Here is a 16142-nt window from a genome sequence, read left to right on the forward strand (position 1 = left end):
TCAAGGTCAGATTTAGGTGAGGTTTAGTTTTACTGTCAGTAAAGGTGTTGTCTAAAAGGCTATGAGAGGACAAGTTTAGGTTTGACTTGGAGGGTAAAGGATCATAAATACAGGTCAGGGGTCAGGTGAGGTTAAGGATAAGTAAGGAGCCTAAGACCGTGTGGTATCAGGGCTCCTATTTGGATGAGGATTTGTTTAGCAGGTCCACACATGGAGGGAGAATACTCTGGATGTGTACCTGAGCTGTCTCCATCAGAGGACGACAGACTGAAAGAGCTAGAGTAGCCACTGACGGGCCAGTCGCTGCTGGTCGGAGGCAGAGAGACATTCTGAAGTGGAGGAGCTGGGGAAGTGGCTATATGGTGGTAGAGATAACAGTGTGGTGCCCAGAGAGAAAGAGAAAGAAACAAGTAACTTTATGTACGCATCAGTACAAACACATGTTAAAGGAGGATGTGGTGTAGGTGTTGAGGTAGTCACATGGGTCAGCATGTGTCAGCGAAGTCATTTACAACTGGTTCACTTTACACAGAATGCTTTTGGTTTAGGGCATTGACTGTTTAATTTATATATGTGGCCTTGCCTCTGTTCGTACCTCCGTTCCTGTCCCGCAGCAGGTATCGATTGACGTCGTGGATGTTGGTGTTGATGGTGGGACCGCTGGGGACGCTGCCTGGGGTCATGTTGGGGTCATTCTCAGGGTCGATGTTCTGAAGGCCCTTCCATGGCACACCTGGGCAGAACTCTGAGGGAGCACAATGAAGCGCTTAATGAGGGGGATTTGAAAATGACGAGATCAGAGCTCGAGGATTCCTCGTGAATTTCACACAGGATGAGCAATTCACAAAAGCTCTCATCATTTAATATTTGCTGCAGCAGTTGTGTCAGCCGACGATTAAGTATGAAGTCACTTCCTCTATTTTACATTGTAGTGGCACCTTCACTATGGTAAATTTAGCTTGTACTGGTTTCATGCCTTGTGTAAAACCTTTGTTGGGATGGTTTACAAAAGAGATTTGTCCTCAAGCTAAATCATTTGGGTTTTTGCGTATCTATGTCTCTTAATTTCTTAGCTGCTGTTCTCGGGACATGAATAAGACTCTTAAAAGTCCCCGTGGCTTACAGTAGAGTTCCAGGCTGTCTAAACTGAAGACATAATAAATGACTGATGCCTTAATTCCATTAAGCTGTTCCAGTTCAGGGTCCTTCGACTGTGCTTGCTGGCTCACTGTCATACTTTCATGGCTTACTCTGGAAGAGGTAAATTCAGGGTAAGTTGTTCCACTCTATTAGATGTAACAAAACTAACAAGACAGTAGCTTCATTTGCAGAATCAGTATCACTTCTGATTCACACAGATCACGGGTGAGCCTATCTATATTTACACATTCTACAGGATCTGAGATCAGGCGTGATCTAATGAGGTTACATAAGTGAAAACATCTGTGTGGGTTGACATATTTCCGTCTGTACTCACCTGGGGGCCAGTTAATGTTTGTCCCATTGGTGATCTTTTCATTGGGGCTCTTGCCCTGGCCCCAGCTGTCCGGAGGCACCAGGGGGCTGGTGGGGGAGTCAGAGCTGGACATTAGATTGTAAGGGCTGTATGAGTCCTCCAGTTGGGGGGGCTTCCCAGGGGGGCCCAGGGTAGAGGCAGCAGATATGGCACCTGGTATATTCAAGAGATTCAATTAAACATTGTTTTAAAAGTCAGACATTCAAGACATGTCTAAACGCCTTCTTGTTTATTGTAACATCAGCTTCAAGGCCTTTTCGACAGTTAGTTTATCTACCGATGCTCATCGTCCATTAAGACGTCAGAACATCTTTCCACATGTAGCGAAAATGTGGCTGTAAGATTCTTATCTTGGTATCAGTTTGAAGACAGCGTGTGGAAAAAAGGCTATAAGCAGTAGCTGATGATATCTCAAATGTTGAAGTGTATGAAAGGAAAAGTTGGTGTCAGTTATCTGGATTAAAAACAACATACAATCCAGGATGCTAACATTATTCATATGTTTATATTCATGTGTTCGGATATGTCTTGCAGAAGTCTGAGTGGGAAAATGTCTTTTTTATCTGCACATAATAGTAAAAGTTCACACAACATGCCATATAACATTAAAGGATGTAACATTTCTATGCTACATGCCTATAAAACCGTCATGTCAGGTATCAGGTTGTGCACTTGAGTTAGGTGGACAACAAGCCTCTGTCAAACATGTAACTGAGATAGTGAGGTTTTCTAACACATCCGGGTAAGTTGCTTCTGGTAGTGAGATTTTGAGCTGTGAATGAGCTTGCAGTCAGAGGGTGCGAAAATAACAAAGGCTGGTGAGACCTCAAGTTGCGACTGAGAACAAACTGGTGTCAACAGTTCTCATAAGCTCAAATGTGTGAGGGCGGGTGTCCGGAATCCATTACGCTTTAATCCTGTTTGCTCATTGATATTTTTACGTGCGCATTTGCTGGAATGTGCGCATGCCTGGGATGTTCTTTAACGTACCGTGCTTATTGAGGTTGTTCTCCATGTTTGAGGAGTTGCCAGAGAGGCTGTCCATGGAGTTGGAGTGTGTCCACTGGGACAGGCGGGATTGGGGCTGAGGGGGCTCCTTCAGGGACAGACCCCCAACCTCCATGCAGTTTACATTCATGTTTGGATTCAGTCCAGCTGCACACACACAACATCATGGGTTGGTCACTGGCCAAATACTACAGACAATGTATGATTGAATTGAGGGTCACATTGACTTGTTGTTTGAGCAATAGCAATTCTACGTATCATTTGAAACTCACAGAGAGGGTAGGTGCTGTAGGCGTTGGGCGAAGACGGCGGCTCTTTGGTGTGCAGTGTGTCGGCGAGGCCCGGAGCCTGGTGTGGGCCTGTGAAGGGGTCCAGGGTTGATTTGCCGCAGCCAGGGCCTCCGGTGGGGCCACCGGGGGGATGCAGACCAGCGGAAGAGGAAGAGGAGGAGGAATGAGAGGGAAGTTGCTGCTGCTTCATCAGCAGCGCCTGGTACAGCTGACGCTGGTGCTGCTGGATCTGCTGCTGCATGTTGGTGATTGTACGTGCAACCTGGGAGAGAAAAGAAGGAGGGTCAAAATAATCTATCATAAGAAACGTTTTTTTGGTGAGGAGGGGGAGGTGAACGAGACGATTTATCGGATGATGTGATGGCAAAGCATAATGGAAAAATGGGGAAGGAATAACTTTGAAGTTAGAAGGAAAGTGGTGAGGAAATAAAAGGAGTGAAATATGGTTCATGATTTGTTATTTAAAGGGAAAATACAAAAACAAAAAAGAAACAAGCACTTGTTAAAATAATATAATAAAATAACCCCCTCCCATTGGATGGGTCATACATTGTGGCCGGCCACTGATATCTGTCAATCTTATGAAACCAAAATTTCTGAAAAGGAGAACAAACTGTTTCTGCTTTTCACAAGAGCAGGAAGAATAGTTGGCTCATGTTCAATGAGAAGCAACCTGTTCCCATGCTGGAGTTTGAGCAACTGGTTGTGACAATGCATATCCCCCCCCCCCACCCCCTTGTTGTTATCATGTGAGAGACAAAATATTTGTCTCGAAAAAAAGAAGTTGCAAGTGTTTTGAGTCATTGCTTACACTGTGTCACAAGCATTAAATGAATGATCAACTTTTCGTGGGTGTAACGATGCATTTGTTGACTCACTTGCTGCTCTTGTTGTCTAATGGGGCCGGAAACATTGCGTTGCGCCTGCATCATCTGCTGCTGGATTTGTAAACGCTGGTACGCCTGAAAAAAAAAAAAGGGAAACAGAAGTACAAAAGAATTAGAAAATAAAGTAATGTAAGGGTCTCCATCTGAAAATCATAATGGGGATTTTTTTTAACCTTTTTTAGCTCTAATTTACATTTTCTTTGTTGGATGCTAGTATTAGAAAATGAAAAACTGACATCAAGACGTTCTTAAAAGTTAGCCATGTTTTAAGATTGCAGGCTTGGTTTCATCTCATTTCCATTAATATTAAGTCCAGGAGCTTATAAGACAACAGCACACAACACACATTCAGTGCCTTAAGACTCCCTAAAAGCGCATCCTGCCCTACAAATACAGATTCCATCAGGGACTTAGACTCACCATCTGCAGTTGCTGAAGTTGGTACAAGAGAGTCATTTGTTGAGGGTTTATTGGTGAGGTTAAAAGTGCAGGATTCAGACCAATGTTTTTTGCTGCAAACTGCAAGAGCTGTGCTTGGACCTGGAGGGGTAAGGGGGAAAATGGGGAGGCACAAAGGAGAGATGACAAGTTAGTCATTGCAAATAACAACAACTGTACGAGCAGCTTCTGGCAAGGTGACACTAGTCACTACTCATGTGCAAGTAGGAAAGGGTCTGTCAGAGGAGTATAGTAGATTTCTGGGAACCATACTACGCCTGTTACAAACAATTGGCTTTACAAAAGATCACAATATATTACTGTAGATTTACTTCCAAAAATTAAGCGCTTTCAGATTGGCTTATTGGCAGCTTTATACTTCTGGGTTTGAATTCTTGTTAAGTATTTTGAGTCTTCAGAAAACATTTCAACATAATTGTTTTATAGCGTCAATGAATTACAGCCACATCCACAAAGGGGACAGTTTTAAAAGGCATCTGCTGAGAAAAACGCAGAGAGATGAAGGAAAGTAGAAACATTTAAATATTTACAAATCTGGGTGTCAAATTGTGTTCCCTGGTTATGGCACATCCAGCACATTCTTCCTGCCAGCTTTTATTTATACATCATAATGTGTGTGTATCTACCTGAGGGGAGAGAAACTGAGGCACTTGAGCACGTAGACTAGGCTGGGAGGAGCTGAGAGGTGGCACTGGTGGCTGAGGAGGCTGCTGCTGCATGGCCCGGGTTTGTGCTGCTCCACTACTGCCAAACATTCCACTGGGTATCTGCAAGCAGGAGTCAGAAACGTCTTTAACTGCTGTGAAATGGCTTCAGCGATTTGTGGAGGTGTTAATCACTGGAGAGCTGAGCCAAAGAATTAGAAAGACGTGTGCATTCTCATCCACAACAGCAAACTATTAGCAACTACTTCAATTGAAAGGCCAAGAGGAATCTGAACGTGAAGTCTTTGGGCTCATTCAATCCTTTAATTAAATGCACTTGAATAGGACATGAAAAGACATTTTAAGTGCACTCAAAAGTCGAGTATGTGTCCATGATGGCCCTTTCCCAGCCCGCAAAGAATGTCTGAAACCATTTTTCAAAGCATTTAACCACAAGGTCAAACTTAACACTACACCTTGTGGATAAATGCGTACACTTAAATCTGATTGAAAAGAGGTAGTCGTTATATCGTGAAATTGGCCCATAAAAATTTGCCTTTAAAAAGGCAGATTTATCCATATTTTTACATCCATGTTGTTGGAGAGGTGTTTTCTATTCAGTGCAAAAAAAAAAAGGCCCGCTTACAGTGTCTTTGTTTGGGGATTTGAGGACATACTGCAGTTTTTTCTGGGCCATGTCTGCCTCCAGGGGTGATATTTGATAGAGCATAACTATCTGATTTCAATAGGCACTTAAGGCAAGGTCGTACACACACAAGTGCACAATTGTTAAAAGGAGATTTGGGAGATGATGTTGGCAGAGAGCCGTAAAACAAATTCAGCTCATCTTTTGTTGCCATCACTACATTATATACAGATATATCAGACTGATATAAGTCCTGTATGAAGCTGTCCATTTGGGAATAGACGGTTATGCACTTGGAGCGTAGAGTGTTCATCAAAATATGTTTCTGACGTTTGGTATAGTAACTGTCAGGATTATAATTTCTTTTTTACATTGTAAACCACAATTGCTCAGTTTCAATGATGTTTTCTCTCATACGTAAATGTTTTTATGATATTGTAGTAGTTAATACTTAGATTGAGTTTTCTACAAAGTGTAGTACAGTTTGGTTTTACCTGTCTGTTGTTCAAGTTTTGCATGGCCAGCCCCGGGTTGCCCTGTCCCAGACCCTGCCCAGGAAGGCTACTGTTGGCCAGGGGGAGCTTCAGGCTCGGGGAAGGCAGAAATGGTGATGGGGTGGCGTCATCTGACAGAACACCGTCCTGGACCAAAGCAAAAACAGGAGATGAAAAAAAAAAAACATGCAAACATGAGGTTAAGATTAGAATATGCACCGACAGTGGAAATATTCAGACAACAAACAATCCTTTATTTCGCATTTTTACATTGTAACAGTTTTAGATGGATGCTAAAAGAATGATTAAAGTATCCCTATGCGATTATAACTTTTAATACACCCACACTTTATAAAAGCTCATGATCAGGGGCAAATTATTTAATGTCTTACCTTGTCAAGAAAAGTGTTGCGGTCGGAGGGGTCTTTGGAGAGTGCTGAGGGCCGACACACTAAGGGCTTGTTCATGCCGTTACTGTAATCGGTCATGCCCATGCCGCGCTTGTCCAGGTCTGTCTTCTTCTCCAACAGTGCACCTATGAGCAAGAAGGAGTAAGGTAGATTCATGACAAAGTCTGGACTAGGAAATATGTTTTCAGGATTCATCTAACTAATTTCGTATTCGCAATGCACACACAATGACACGGTCTCGACACATATATGCTTGTGAACTTACTCATGGCCTGGTCAAGGTTCATGTTGTTGCTCTTCAAAGCCTCCTCAGCAGGGTCTCTCTGTAACACATGGATAATATAAACCTGTCACTGAATACGTTTTTAATGCAGGAAATTATTGTATTAGTCATTAGAAAGATCGGCCTCAGAGAAAGCATGTCAGTGCTATGTGTATAATAATAAAATATAAAGCCTCCATACCGGAAAGCCCATGTCAGTGAGCTGTTTGATGAGACGGTTCATGATCCACATCTCATCTGGCTTGTTGACAATCTTCCCCTGATAAAACACAAGCAAAATATAGAGTATTAAATTTAAATGATCCCATCAGTAATATCTGCGTATATATCTACACAATCACATCACACACATATCTACAGAGTCAAGTATTCAAGTGTGTTCTCTGACCTTGATGGGGGCCTTCTTGGGTCCATTGCCCCAGGAGTTGCTCTCCTGGGAGGTGGGGCTGTTCCACATGTCCCCATCCTCAGTGTCCCATTGGCCAGTGGACATGCCCATCTCCTCTCCTCCATTTCCCCAGCCATCTTGCATAGGTTTGGGGCCTAGAAAGAGAATAAAAAGAGAGAATAAAAGTGAGGGGAATTCTGAGAGAACCAATATTTTGTTGGCATTTTGTTACTGTGTTTCAGCATCAGTGATGTATTTTACTTGCACACTGAGAATATACAAGCCATTTCTCAGGACGAGCAGTTGGAAATTCTTAACCTGACCACTTGGTGTCACTGTTGGCATTTGATATGCTGCATTTCGCCCTTAACTTTCTCTATCATTTCTAACATTTCAAACCAACAGTCCAAATAACCAAGAGCCACTGAGGCGTGGAATTGCTTTAATCCCAGATTTACTCCAGTAGCACCGACAAAAACCTTCAGGACTGGCACAAAAAGTACAGGTCTAAAGAAACTGCACACATACTGGGAGTAAGCATCAATCAGTTATTCAAAGGAGGTTTGATCTAAAATCCTGAAACTATCAAGGTGATAATTGTGCTTATAGGTTGAAGCGGTAACAATAACTGTACTAATCTCTTGAATACCATGAGATCTGTATCATAAAACTGCAATGCTGGTTTCTATGCTTAATGTTGTGTGGACATGTACACCAGCACTTCTGAAACTAACAACCAGCTATCTGCTCTTTGTCACATTTTTTTGTGGTCATGCTGCAGCCAGAAGTGACGTGTGTGAGTTTGATGGATTACCAATGAACATAGTCCTACATCTTGGTATTTGCCCCTTGAGGCTAATTTGTGATATCGGGCTATATAAATAAACATGTGCTTGACTTTGCAAATATTTTTCATTTGCGGTAGTTACCTGGCTTGCAGGGTGCAGAACCTGGGGGTCCGTTGGCCCTGCCATAGGGTCCAGAGGGCTCGTGGCCACCGTCTCCCCATCCTCCTGTGGGCTTGCCCCAGGCAGAGGTACCATTGTCTACAGCTGATGTTGGAGCTGCTGGCTCTCCCCAAGCAGGCTCCGACTTGGGTTGAACACTGGGAAGCTCTCCCCAACCTGGAGGAAAGAGGTAAATTGGAATAAAAAAATAAAGTTTCACTGCAGTAAAATATTCACTCACTAGTAATTTGTTACATCTTGTATTTCCTTGTGTACTAAACAATACAGATTCTTCCACATAGACAGAATTTCAATTTAAGACATGCCTACTTCTTAAGGTAGTCATGATGCTTTCTGGTCAGTGCAATGCAAATGCCAAACACCAGGGGGCAATAGTCTCATTCACAATCAAAAGGAGAAGAGAATGTCAGGCAATTAAGCTGTGCCATGTAAAAATGCATGGCCTTTGTCTTCAAAAAGACTTTTTTGAACTGACTGCAGCGCTTACGTTAGCTTGCTGTACAAAGCCTAAATTAAGGATGCATGACCATTAGGAAAACCTCAATACCTCTAAGACCGTCTGCTTAATAATCACTATGACAGAACTATTTTAATGGGATTTTTTTATTAATTGAGTCACAATGGTTGCCAGCAAAGCTTTTTATTAGTAATTTTGTCACTTAATGTGTGGATGAGGGAAAACAACTTTTTATTCGGGCTTTTTCTACCTCCATAATTCTTTTTCAAGACCGACTCTAAAGCTTAAAACTATTGAAGTAATCATGTTTAAGCTGATAGTTAAAATCCATTTCAGTAACTTTCGCATTGAAAAGATTAAGAAGCTTTCAGCAATTACAAAAATGTTTCTATGATGTTAAGAAATATGAAAACAAATAATGTGTTACCTGGGTTGGCGAGGGGGGGTCTTCCCTGGGGGCCTGCACTTGGGTGTGAGGCGCCATTGTTGGGTGACCCATTGTTGTTTCCATGGTGTTGAAGGTGAGTTGGGGGTTGGCCATGGTGGGGATGGTGGTGCATGTGGTGAGTGTGATGGTGATTGTTGTTGCCAGGGCCGACAGAGTGATTGTTGTTGTTATTGTTGGGGATGATCACGCCACCGTTCTTACTGGCAGGTGGGCCGCTGTTGCCTGGGTTATTATTTGGATTGTTGCGATCCCACAGGTTGACAGTCTTGCTGTAGGCATTGGGATCACCCCAGGTGGACGTTCCGTCGTCAATCTCCATCTTCCTACGGATGGAGGGAGGGGAGGGCTCTTCCCAGCCAGTGGGCTCCATGCTCTGGTCCTTTTTGCTGCCATTGCCCCAGGTAGATGTGCTCTGCTTCACAGAACCAGGACCACCCCATGAACCAATGCTGCCACCTCCCCCGCTGCCAGTACTGCTGCTGCTGCTTTCCTGGGGCTTGTTGGAGCCCCAGCCTCCCTGTGCTGGACCATTTGCACGTGGGGTCTCCCCCCAGTTACTATTATTCACAGTAGGAGCCGGTTTACTCCAGCCTCCTCCTCTATTTCCTCCTCTGGGGCTGTCCTTCCATCCACCACTTCCTCCATTTCCTCCTTCTCCTTCCCACATGCTGCTGGAGGACCCATTATTCTTGACCTCTGCCTCTCCCCACTCCCCTGTGCTGGAGCCATTAGAGCCTCCATTACTGTTGCCCCAACCATGGGAGGTTTTGGGGGCCTCTCCCCAGTTAGTTGGCTGACTTTTTGTCACGCCATCGTCCCAACTGGGTGACTTATCCTCGGAAGCCCAGGATGGTGTGCTTCCACCTCTAGGACCATTGGTAGGCATAGCATCTCCCCATCCACTAGTAGTGCCATTCTGGGCTTTGCTGACAGACTGTGGCGGGTCCCCCCATCCTGATCCAGTCTGTATTTGCTGCTTCGGAGGGGGTCCCCAGCCAGAGGATGATGATCCTTCACTATCATTTCTTCCTCCAGACCCAGGTCTCTGATTGGGGCCCATGTTTGGATTGATGGCACCTCCATTGATGGAGGAGGGTCCACCATTAGAGTTGGACCCTCCTAAGTTGTCTGAGCTGCTGTTGCTCTTCGCATTATCAGAGTTGGCTTCTTCCATCTCCCATTGAGTGTGCTGTCGGATGGGGGTCTGTCCCCAACCAGAATTACTCAGCACTCTAGGGTCCAGGTCCTGCCGGGGTACAACAGGGGAAAAATCCATGCTGGAGGACCTATCTTTGCATTGAGATCTACCCTCACTGCTGTCCCCGCTTCCCTCGCTTGCTGGGGCTGTTCCAGGCTGCTGGCCCCATGAGCTAAGTTGCTGCTCTTGGCCTGAACCAGAACTACCAGCATCTACCGAGTCCCAGCCTTTAGGTGCATCTCCACCACCAGAGGATTTCCCCCAGTCACCCCAGCCACCGCTTCCACTACTCCCACCACCACTGCCTTGGCGACCCCAGGCAGATAGGCCTCCAGAGGGAGTTGAGTCCCAGCCTGTTTCCTTGGGAGAGTCAGCTGCCTTGGTTTCTCCACTACCCCATACAGAGCTGCCTGTTGTGTCCCCATTGAGCTGGGATGATTCAGTGGGTGACTGGCCTCCCCAGCCAGTAATCCCATGGATAGGGCTCATAGGCTCCTGAGCTTGCTGCTGTTGCTTAGTGTGGTTTGGTCCATCAGTGTTAAGGTTAGCAGGTTCCATATTGAAGGACAAGCTTGTGTTGGTTGAAGGGTGCTGTTGATCATTTTCCTTAGCACTTATCATGCTAACCCAACCTCCCCCACCATTATCTGCACTTCCCAGGCTCATGTTTCCGTTGCCGTTAATACCTGGTGGGAGGGATGGGGAGTTTGACATCCCATTGGAGCCAATACCACCACCACCACCCTCATGGCCCAGAACAGGCCAAGCTGATGGGTTGGCATTGGGATTGAGGTTCAAGTTAAAATTGGGAGAGCCCCAGTTACTGGGTGCTCCAACTCTGCCACCATTCATACCATCTTGTTTCACATCTGAGCCCCAGCCTCTATTACTAGCTAATGCGTTGGCTGACCCAGGTCCCGTCATCATGTTATTGTTAGCTTTGAGAGAGGGGTAGTGGGCCTGCTGGCCTGCGGCACCTGTGGCCATACTCAGAAAACTACTACTATTGGTGGTAGTGACAGCACTGGTGTCTTGGTTAGAGCGAGCTGAGCCCAAGGGGCATTCTGATGCTGCAGGGTGGCTGGGGTCACTACTGCGGCTGATGGAGGGCCAAGCTTCTGTGTCACTTTCGTCAATAATCACTTTGTCCCAGCTGTGGGCACTGGAGGGGCTGTCAACTGGCAAAGAGGCACCCCAACGAGAGGTCTCATACTGTGCGGCAGGGCCACTGTGGAGGGATATGTCTAAAAAGAAAAAGGGAGAGAGAGAGAGAAGAAAGGTTAAGACAAAAATAGAACAGGAATTCAACACAGGTAGGTGAAACAAAGGATGATTTAAGTGTCAGAGGATGGAGGAATGCAAGAAATGAAGAAGAGACACAGTAAAAGGAGTACCCAAATGGTAAAAACTGAAATAAAAGAGAAGAAAAATGAGGGATGGGATAGAGAGAGAAGACATACATTAGGTTAGACTAAGGAACATCATGTATAACAGCCCCCGTTTGTCCCCCGGACCAATTTTATCTTCTTGGTTGGTTAATACTAGCTATCAGACTTGGCAGGATGAGATGGTCACACACTTGCACGTTCCACAATCCAACACATAATCAGAATGCACAGCCAAGCGTGCTACATGTCATATCAGCTACGGCATATCCATATATCCTCGCCCTGATGCAGTCAGCCAAACAGAAACACGGAGATGGAGCCCTGGTTTCTTTCCTTTATCCATTTTTTCTCATCCTCCTCACTTTGAACCGAAGTTCCTTTTTTCACTTCGCTTTCCAACTTGTTTCCTCTTTCCCCTCATTGTCTTGTTTTGCCCCTTACTTCCTCCTCACTCTTAACCGGCCATCATCTATTACCCCTTACCCTGTCCCCTTTCTCTCTCTGTCCATGTCTCCTCTCTTACTTTCTGCCCCCACCTCTTCCCTCACCCTGTAATTTCTCCCTCTCTCCCCTCTGCTCTCCTCTAACACCCAGCAGTGAGAGGCCCATCAGTCTCCATCGTGGCTTCACTGGCTGGTGCTGTGAAGGGAAGCCCAAGTGGAACGCCGCTCATTTATTGGAATGAAACCAGGACGGCTTCTCATCCATCACTCCCTACGCTCCGCCGGGCCTACTCCTCCTCCAACTGCACTGCACTAAGAAACCGCAAAACACTTCCTTCAGGCTTGTGTGAATGTGTGTGTGCGGACTCACTCCCTGCATATACATAATACTGTACAACTGTATTGTGTATACTTCTAGATCCATTTTAATCAAAACCTGGGCACTAATGACTGTATGTCTCCCATGTCCTTCCAGCGGGATCTACAAATTCAGTAACACACTGCTTAAAACAAACCATTCAAAACAATTCTCTGATCAACGTGGTACCGCACACAGGCAATTTCATTAGGCACAAAAGCATCCCTTCAGAGGGGGAACTAATAATAGACTGATTTGATGCCGTAAAGGGGTAATCAATCAGTGGGAGGCAGCTAATCGATGATCTTATTAATGCTAGTGGGTGAAAGCAGGGAGGCTATCGATCCAGCATGCAAACATCCTAACCACTAGGCCAGCCTAGTGTAATGGGCTAAAAACCAATGAGAACTGCTACTAATCCCACTGGGGGAGGGGGCTGAAGGGAGAAATAAATCCAGTAACTCTTGGTGGAGAAAGGAAAAAGAAATAGCCATTATGAAACAGCTAAACATTCAGTGAAAGTGGATGTTATAGTGGTGAAAGAGTATATGTGTTACTGCAGGTACAGTTCTGTAAATGTCACATCCTTGACACCCAAGAGGCCATTATAATAAGCACTATAAGCCTGATAGACAATAAACCATTTCTTGCTAACATGCTCAGCAGCTGCAGTAAGCGTGGCTCACTAACCTGTAATTATAAGACTCAGGCCGTGTTTGTGAAATATCTGCCTTGTTCGGTAATTGAGCTCCCTTACCTTCTATTACTTTACCATTAGTTTCCATCAGATTGTTGCAGTGATTTCTGTATTAACTATAATTTATCCATCACGAGATAAAGATCCAGTGGTCAAAACATGTCAGTAAGATGAGGGAAAAGTCAATTTGTCTGAAGTGTGTGAAAACAAACACATACACACAGACAAATGCTGGCTGATATGTGGCTTTGAGATACTGCACAACACACCAGAGTGGCTGCGAATGCAATTTTCGGCTGAACACACTTATCTCAAATCCCCAGGCACCCTTATCGAACAGGAACTTCAGACTGATGGCACACATACACGCACACTGAGACTAGTCTGTTTGCAATCAGTTGACAAGGAAAAAAATATGAAAGTGTAAACTGATTGCTCACAAGTGCTGAAACAATACCAGTTATTTGAAGGAAAGTTTGAAGTTGTTTAAACTTAAAGATGATGTAAGCCTTCAATATTGATATCATAGAAACTAGTCCTATCAAACAAAGAGGTGATACACAATTTGTCTAAAGACTAAACCGCCTGATACTCAGAATAAAACTACTGGTATATGATTATGGAAGAGAAAAAAAGATTTATTTCTGTTCCATTACACTTTGAAAAATAAGTTATGTTGACTTAAATGTGTCTATAGAAATGTGGTGAATGTTTAATACATTTTAAATAGTCTCATAATTCTATGTAGTGTTTTGACTTGAGGATAGTCTCGCTGTAAAAGCATACTATCCTGTCTCTTCTATCATTTTTAGCTACAAAGAAATTGAAATGCATCTAAATCTCTGTGTTTATGTATCGGATATCAATTACAACACTAAAAGAGGTTTGGGTTCCGCTTCAATTGTGTGTAAAGTTCCTCTATTTTAAGAAAAGGCTGCGTCAGATTTATTGATTTGCTTGTCACCCTGTCTAACTGTATAGAATATAACTTAAAAAAATCAAACCTGAGTCTTTTCAGTAACCAATGAAAGCTTTAAGTAGCTTGAAGTTGTTTTGTTTTCCAAAAATGCAGAGAAACAAACATGACTGCATCATGAAAGGCCACTGCCGTTACGCTCTTTATGCTTTGCCCCAGCACTGTCAACACTAGCTTTCCGAGCAAAGAGGAGTGCTGTTTTATCAGACCTGAAACGTAGCCAAGAAGCTCAGAGTCTCCAACCTCAGGAAAATGTAGTCCAGTCGACCCTTATTCATTCAGTTTATCTCCCTCGCTCTCATTCTTTGCCTCAGTCCAAGTCACACATTTTGTTTCCTGAAGAATGTTAGGTAATAAGTTAATCAAATTCTGCAGAGCGGCCATTTTTCTACCACTTCTGTCATAGATGCTTTGAGCACACTAAATCGCAAACAAAAAAAACAAGCACAAGCAACGTGCTGCCTGTAGTGGGAAAAGGAAAAGGGGGTCCATCTGGGGGATAGAAACCGAGAGTGGAAAAATACTGAGGGAGAGGTGCACCAACTCCACAGAGTTCTTACACAGATCAATGCAAGGATGGGAAACTGCACCAATTCCCTCGGCATGTCTGTGGCAAGCTATCTTGTCAAATAACAAAATGTTGACAACATCGATACACTGCTGCTACTGGGTAACGGAGTCGTATCTCGGACCTACTGTATATGCAGAATGTGCGTCATGTGCCTGTGTGCATTGTAAATAAATGCAGGCGTCTGCCTCGACAAAAATAAAACATCACGAGCTCCACAAGAGGAGTATTTATCGCAGGACTATTGGATTGGTCTGCATTATACTGTATAGATTCTAATGCTATTGTGTCCACCTCTATAAATATGTATATGTGTGCATGTGTGGACTAATGCAAAACAGCCTCTTCTTTTCTTTCACCTCGACATGTCTCGATTATTCCCCTTTTAACTCCCCCACCAGACATTCCAACAGAAAGGTCTTGCTGATTCTTGGCAGAGCAGTGATTTGGCAGGGGGGGGGGGGGGGGGGTTGGGGGGGAGAGGAAGGCAAGCTGAATATGAAAAACAAAGAAAAGGGGACAATTATTTCCATCCAGCATTTGCAATCATGTGTCAGTAATGTGGTGCTGCTTTCATTCCGCCTGCAATTAGGAGGGCAGACTCTGATTACGCTTTGTGAATGAAAAGGGTCAAAAAAATACAAAATATGTAGCCCCCTTTAAAGCTCCTCATGCTTCCAACGGGGAGCAAGGGCGCCTTTTTGAGTGCATGCATGTGCAAGTCCATGAGAGAAGACGAAATCCTGCTCTCTAATTAGAAGCAGGAGCGCAGCTGAAATAAAATAAAGGACATTTGCCTTTTAAAGATCATAGCAGATGTGCTTTTGCCTGAAAAAGTGAAATTAAACAACAACTCCACACTGACGCTGCGATGCCAGCTTGCCAGAGTTGAAGAAGACACAAGCAAGAGATGAGCTTCTGATAATGAGACGAGCTGCCATCATAGAAATGGGCAGGTAGCCAAGACTTAAATGCCTCCCCTCCCCTCTAAACGAAATGAAAGGCAGGGTGACAGAAAGAGAGAGGGAGGGATGGAAGAGAGTCTGGGGGGGAGGGGTTGCACTTGCAGTGTCAAGGGAAAAGAAAGGGAGACGGTGACAGAGAAAGCATTAGCAGACTAAGAGATGGTGTAGCAATAACAGGAGTCTTTGACAGTGAGCCGAAGTCCATGCTTGGTTTTCTCAGAGCACACTGTGGGGTGACATAACACCAGAACCACAGCAGTAGGGGGACTTTTAGTAGTCTTTTGTCCCTAAATAGACCCTCTCCATCTCTGTTTGAGGGGTGCTTTACGCCCACTTGGATCAAAGACGGCGTGTACTTGTTTTTCCGGAAGCGGGGAGGAAAAGAAAGACTGAGGCAACGGTCACAGGAGGGTTTAAAAAGCTCATCATTCATGTCTGTTTACCTCTGCTGAGAGGAGAGAGAAAATAGGAGAGCGAGGCCATGGTGACTTCTCTGGTTTCCCTGACAGAGGCTGGATTAATGAAGCCACTAGGGGGTTCTCTAGCTGGAGTGTGTGTGTGTGTGTGTGTGTGTCATAGCCTGAGCGCATGGGGCAATCTACACCTCCCTGGCATCATTAGGGCCAAGTAGTCTTGTGATTATATGATGGT

At 44.5% G+C, this 16142-nt stretch overlaps 1 protein-coding gene across 2 annotated transcripts in view; it reads right to left on the reverse strand.

Moving 5' to 3' along the window:
- tnrc6c2 (trinucleotide repeat containing adaptor 6C2) overlaps positions 1 to 16142 on the reverse strand; it is a 52249-nt gene that overhangs the window by 10240 nt on the left and 25867 nt on the right. For both annotated transcript variants that reach the window (XM_069665784.1, XM_069665783.1), the window contains 14 exons: positions 8878 to 11340; positions 7955 to 8149; positions 7026 to 7180; positions 6819 to 6896; positions 6620 to 6677; positions 6337 to 6479; positions 5945 to 6091; positions 4787 to 4927; positions 4122 to 4241; positions 3693 to 3776; positions 2797 to 3076; positions 2507 to 2671; positions 1478 to 1669; positions 596 to 745 (listed from right to left, as the gene is read on the reverse strand). In XM_069665784.1, the coding sequence (XP_069521885.1) occupies positions 596 to 745; positions 1478 to 1669; positions 2507 to 2671; positions 2797 to 3076; positions 3693 to 3776; positions 4122 to 4241; positions 4787 to 4927; positions 5945 to 6091; positions 6337 to 6479; positions 6620 to 6677; positions 6819 to 6896; positions 7026 to 7180; positions 7955 to 8149; positions 8878 to 11340 (4371 nt within the window). The remainder of the gene's footprint in view (positions 1 to 595; positions 746 to 1477; positions 1670 to 2506; positions 2672 to 2796; positions 3077 to 3692; positions 3777 to 4121; positions 4242 to 4786; positions 4928 to 5944; positions 6092 to 6336; positions 6480 to 6619; positions 6678 to 6818; positions 6897 to 7025; positions 7181 to 7954; positions 8150 to 8877; positions 11341 to 16142) is intronic.

This window comes from Semicossyphus pulcher, unplaced genomic scaffold, assembly GCF_022749685.1.
Source record: "Semicossyphus pulcher isolate SPU_LCO1_2020_fin unplaced genomic scaffold, fSemPul1.0.p SCAF_17, whole genome shotgun sequence".
NCBI classification, from domain to species: Eukaryota; Metazoa; Chordata; class Actinopteri; order Labriformes; family Labridae; genus Semicossyphus; species Semicossyphus pulcher.